The sequence below is a fragment of the Chiloscyllium plagiosum genome, chromosome 6, assembly GCF_004010195.1.
Source record: "Chiloscyllium plagiosum isolate BGI_BamShark_2017 chromosome 6, ASM401019v2, whole genome shotgun sequence".
Classification (NCBI taxonomy): Eukaryota; Metazoa; Chordata; class Chondrichthyes; order Orectolobiformes; family Hemiscylliidae; genus Chiloscyllium; species Chiloscyllium plagiosum.
Window position 1 is genome coordinate 51,027,263 of NC_057715.1, and position 6,060 is coordinate 51,033,322.

Sequence of the window (6,060 nt, forward strand, 5' to 3'; positions counted from 1 at the left end):
AAGATTTACAAGAATGTTGCCAGGGTTGGAGGATTTGAGCTATAGGGAGAGGCTGAACAGACTGGGGCTGTTTTTCCTGGAGCATCGGACGCTGAGGGGTGACCTTATAAGGGGTATAGATAGGGTAAATAGGCAAAGTCTTTTCCCTGGTGTCGGGGAGTCCAGAACTAGAGGGCATAGGTTTAGGGTGAGAGGGGAAAGATATAAAAGAGACCTAAGGGGCAACCTTTTCACGCAGAAAGTAGTACGTATATGCAATGAGCTGCCAGAGGATGTGGTGGAGGCTGGTACAATTGCAACATTTAAGAGGCATTTGGATGGGTTAATGAATAGGAAGGGTTTGGAGGGATATGGGTCGGGTGCTGGCAGGTGGGGTTAGATTGGGTTGGGATATCTGGTCAGCATGGATTGCTTGAAAGCCATATGCCATCCGTCCTAAAGTGGAAGCAGAACTGGAAGTGTTGGAACTAGTAACTAGCAGTGAGTGGGCCATTCCAATCATTCCTGTCTTAAGAAGAAATGGCACAGTGAGGATTTGTGGCAACTTTAAAGATCACAGTCAACCTAGTCCTGTTTGTGGATCAATATCCACTTCCACTCATGGAAGACTGTTCAATGGACTGGGGCAAAGCAATTCTCAAAAATGGACCTGTTACAGGCCTACTTACAGATGGGGGTCACAAAGGAGTCCCAGCCATTGCTGATGATAGTGACGTAGGGGACTGTTCCACTACAAGTAACTTCCTTTTGGTATCATCCCAGTGCCTGCTGTAATCCAGAGTGCATGGACTTAGTTTTGATTGGATTACCAGGTGTCTAGTGTTATCGGAATGATATTTTGGTTACTCAATCCTCTGAAATGGAGCATTTTAAAAAAACTTGACTAAATTCTGAAAGGATTACTGCAGCATGGCCACAAGTAAAAAGGGACAAATACAAGACAATGCAAGTTTTTAAAAAAGATTTTTATGGAGCCTTGTGTTTCTGTACTACAGTGGCTACCATGTTCACCTAGCACACAAAAGGTCCCTGGTTCGAAACTAGGTAGAAACAGCAGACCACCTTCAGTATCCAGGCGGGGCATGCCACACCCACTGGCTGACGAATGAATGAAGCTCATTCTGGGGTGGAACGGTGGCTTGGTGGTTCGCATTGTTGCCTCACAGTGCCAGGAACCCAGGTTTGATTCCAGCCTTGGACGACTGCGTGCGGGGTTTGTACATTCTCCCTATGTCTGCATGGGTTTCCTACAGGTGCTCTGGTTTCCTCCCACAATCCAAAGATGTGCAGGTCAGGTGGATTGGCCAACCTAAATTACCCCATAGTGTCCGGGGATGTGTAGGTTAGGTGGATTAGCCGTGGGAAGTGCAGAGTAACTGGGAGTAGGGTAGAGGGAGTGGAGTGTGGGTGGGATGCTCTTCAGAGGGTCAGTGTAGAGCTGTTGAGCCGAATGGCCTGTTTCTGCACTGTAGAGATTCTATGGGACTTTATGGAGTACCTGGGCCATGTAATCGATGACAAGGGACTACACAATGTGCCCAAGATGACAGAGGCTATGAAGGGTCCTGAACCAGAGAATGTTTCTCAACCAAGATCATTCTTAGGACTTGTAAATTATGATGTAAAGTCCATGTCTGACCTAGCAACCATGGTAAAACCCCTGCATAAATTGTTGGGTAAAGGATAGCTGTGGAAATGGACTCAGCTTACTGGGAGTTGAAGCAAGCCTAAAAAATGTCAGAGTTGTTGTCCTATTTTGAAGTTGCCACTACAGTTAGTGTGTGATGCCTTGCCTTATGGGATTGACACTGTACTGTTGAACATCTTACCAAATGGAAAGGAAAGGCTCATTGTATTCATAGAGTTCACTAAAGATGGAGGAGAAGTATGCCCAGGTGGAAAAGGAAGTATTGGGCATCATGTTTAGTGTTGAGAATTTTCTTTACAGTGGGAACTTTTGCTGCTGAAAGACTACAGGCCACTTAGCTCAATTTTTGGCCTGTATGTGAGAATACCATTAATGGCAGCAGCATGCCGACAGAGAAGTGCACTGGCTTCTGTCAACCTACTCATATGGAATGACAAGTCAGAGAAGCACAGAAATGCAAATGCTTTGTCAAGGTTACCACTACCAGGAAAAAAGGATATTCCCAACTGGAACCTGAAAATTATATACTTTTGTCAAAAAGAGAAGGTATTACTGTCAGTGAGTCAGGTGCAGAACACTGTCCAGAATGACCGGTCTTGAACCTCCTGAGAGGAAGGACCTGCCATAAGAAATTACCCAGAATTGCACCTTTACCTGTCCAGGAAATGGGAGTTGACCAGATCAGACAGGTTTTTACTGAGGAATAAGAGTTGATACTCCTCCCCCATTAAGAGGAAAGGTGCTGGAACAAATGCACCAAGGGCACCCTGGTGTGGTATAAATGAAAGAAATAGCTCAGAGCTACTTTTGGTAGCTGAAGGCTGTCTCCCAGATGGAGAGAAAGTGGGATCCTCCGAATCCTGTGCATTTATAGGACGTCATCATTGTCATCCCTTCAAAGAGAATGGCCTCAATTACCATGGCAGTGGATGCACACGGATTTCGTTGGACCAGTGGTCATGATTGTCCACTCCAAGTGGCATAAGGTCGTGGTCATGAAGTTTTTATCCACAGAAGCAATGATAGACCAACTGTTTGGAATATCTGCCAAATTCACAGATTTTAGGCTGTGAAGAAAGGAACCCCAAATAAGTCATGAGTGACAGTGGCCCATAGTTTGCAGCACAAGAGTTCAAGTAGTACCGGAAAAATCATGGAGTCAGACATATGAGATCGGCTCCATAACTCCCTGCAACAAACAGCCAGGTAGAGAGATTTGTACAAACCTTGAAGCAAGCCTTAAAAGACCTCAAGGAGAAAGTCACTCAGAGAGTAATTCAAGAAAGTTCCTCAGCATGTACAGGAAATGCCATATGCAATGAAATTTCAGAATTATACGTCTGGGGAGAAAATAGTGCCAGTGGCTCAAACAGGACTGTTGTTATAGATGGTGAAGGCTAAGGATGTATTGGTTTGAAGGAGACACGTGGAACAGTTGGTTGCTGTATCTCACCGATGCAGGGGAGAGGTAGTCACGATTCTTGAGTCAAGGAGATGGTCTTCTAGGAATCATCATCCAAGGGAGATTAGTCATGTTAATGTAGACTTCATAAGGGTCATTTTCTTTATCCATGTTTTGTTTTATAAATGTTCCTGGCAATGTATATATGCTAGCCACAATGCCTGTATAATCATTATAATTGGCGGAGAGATATTTATGTTAAGGAGATACTGAAATAAAGGGGGAGGACTGTTAAATATGTAGTTGGGCATTTGCTGCTCCTTTAAGAGAGGTCAGGTAGCCCAAAATCAGGAGCTAGGGGAGGCAGTTCAAAAACTGACTTTGGAATTGAGAGAACTACAAGAAAAAGTATTTCCTGTTCAGGTCTACCATCCATTTGTCTTGGTGTTCTATTTATGCCTTTAGTAAACAATAAACTGGTGGACCTCTGCTGTTCATGGTCTAAATAAATGATTTGAAGAAAACGTGGCTGGTCTAATTAGTAAGTTTGCAGATGATATGAAGATGGGTGGACATGTGGGTAGCGAAGAGGACTGTCAGAGGATACAGGAGGATGTAGATCAGTTGGAGGCATGGGTGAAAAAATGGCAGATGGGGTTTAAACCCAGACAAATGAGGTGATACATTTTGGAAGGTCAACTACAGGTGGAAATTACTCAGTGAATGGGAGAACCCTCAGGAGTGTTGATATGTTAAGGGATGTCTGTGTGCAGGTCCACAGATTACTGAAGGAGACAGCACAGGTATATAAGACAGTAAAACAGGCCGATGGTGTGCTTGCCTTCATTGGAAGGGGCATTGAGTATATCCTGCAGCTTTGTAGAACTTCAGTTAGACTATACTTGGAATATTGCATACAGTTCTGGTCATCACACTACCAGAAGGATGTGAATACTTTGGAGAGGGTCCAGAAAAGGTTTATCATGATGTTACCTGCCATTGAGGATTTTAGCTGTGAAGAAAGGTTGATGGACTGTTTGTTTTCACTGGAATGCAGGAGGTTGAAGGGCAACCTGATAGAAGTTTCAAAAATTGGATAGGGTGGAATGTATGAGGCATTTTCCTTGTGGTGGAGGGGTCAATTATGAGGGGACACAGGTTTAGGGTGTCGGGGGGGGGGGGGGGGTGTAGTTGGGGAGGGGTTTGAGTACTAGAACGTGCTGCCAGAGGAGGTGGTAGAAGCAGACATATTAGCATTATTCAAGAAGCACCTGGACAATATATGGATATGAAGGGAGGGGTGTGGAACCTGTAAGTGAAGACAGTTTTAGTGTGGAAGGGAAAAATGTGTCAATGTAGTCTTGGAGGGCCAAAGGGCCTGTTCCTGCTGTGTTGTATTGTTCTTTGTTCTTAAACATAATACAAGCATGCTTTCAGTGTCAGTCTTGATATCTCATTAGCAAAAGTGGCTTAATAGACTGAGCAGGATCACAATTAGTAATATGATGGTCCAGCACATCTCTCACTCTACTATCATCATCAAGCAATAGAATCAGCTATGATTTAGTGAGAAATATAAAAAAACCATGCCAACAGCACCTCAATAAGGTATGGAAAAGGAGTTCCAATCTGATGAAGCCACAACATTAGACTACCTGCATGCCAAAAACTTGAAGTAGCATGCTGCAGATAATGTTAAGTCAGAATAGAACCTAGGGATTAGAGAAAAAATTTGCAGTCCTACCATATTCAATGATGAGCAATTAAACAAGGAACCCAAACATGATACCTCAAAATCTTTTGCATATACAATGATGGTGGAATCAATTTGATATGAAGAGGCAGTACATGCCACTGGGCAGAGAAATGTTTATGGGCCCTGATACAGGCAGACTGTAATATGAAGGTTTGTGTTCCAACTTAGCAAGGCATCTTATGATGGAATCAAAATTTGCGTAGCTTGATTTTTTGAACTCTAGCTGAAGGGAAACCAAAAAAAAACAACCCTTCAGTTTCTAAGGCAACTAAAACCAAAATGGAAACCAAAACTTCCAGGGAGTATGAAGCCAATTAAACATACAAAAAGATAGATCAATTCAAGCTCAGTAGATATTGATGAATCCAGTGGTGACTGTGGGGTAGGCTGAAGACAAGGCTCGATCCAGAAGTTGAGAATTAGTAAAAATACAGTTGCTGCAGCAGTTTACTTGAAAGATAATATTGGTGGATCTATGCCATCCAAACAGAGCTCATTGAAATTATTAGCTCAGTTTTACCTGTCATAGCTAATTAGTTCTCATTTTCAACTTGATTTACACTCAGTACAATGCCTGCATAAGATGCTGTCTTACCTCATTATGCTTCTGCTCAAGACAAGTCCGCATGTTGTTCAGTTCTAGTTCACGCATTTCAAGCTGGCTCTCAAGGCTTTGTGAATGCTGTTTCCATTCTGTGTTTTTACGGCTTACCATTACATCAATTTGATGTATTAGTTCCTGGAGTTCTGCTTCACACGAAGAGTCTCTGATAGTTCAAATAAATAAATGTTTTTTTTAAGAAATCAAATTTTCTCAGGCAAGAGGACAAGGAATGAGGAAGCATTTTCTTCAAAGTAACTTTAAGGTTTCTAGTCAAAACATGATATTTTAATATTTAAACTCCATATTTTCAGCTTCATCTACACAGATCTCTAATCTCCTCCTGAGCAGTTCTGGTATTATGTGGTGAGATATACTATAAAGACAGATCATTTTTGGAATGTGCACATTCTATGAATTATTATGGAAGGCAGCCATTCTGATTAATTTACCTGGATCTAGACTAATTGAGACTACCAAATATGTACTAAAAACTTTCTGTAATATTTGCTTGCAGTTTTTATGAAGTTGGGTACGTCAGCAAACTTACAGATGACAACGTTCTGACAGCTGTCTTGATCCCTTGATTTTGGACCAAATATTATTGACTGTGGCATGTCAGGGTTAATTATATTAAACTCTCATATAACGTG

General features: G+C 42.3%; 1 protein-coding gene across 1 annotated transcript in view; it reads right to left on the minus strand.

The window, feature by feature from the left end:
• Positions 1-5,521, minus strand: part of LOC122551048 (centrosomal protein of 63 kDa-like) — a 47,252-nt gene extending 41,731 nt beyond the window's left edge. Inside the window, exon 1 of the mRNA XM_043692691.1 lies at positions 5,402-5,521. Coding sequence (XP_043548626.1) covers positions 5,402-5,521 — 120 coding nt within the window. The remainder of the gene's footprint in view (positions 1-5,401) is intronic.
• Between the last annotated feature and the right edge of the window lie 539 nt (positions 5,522-6,060).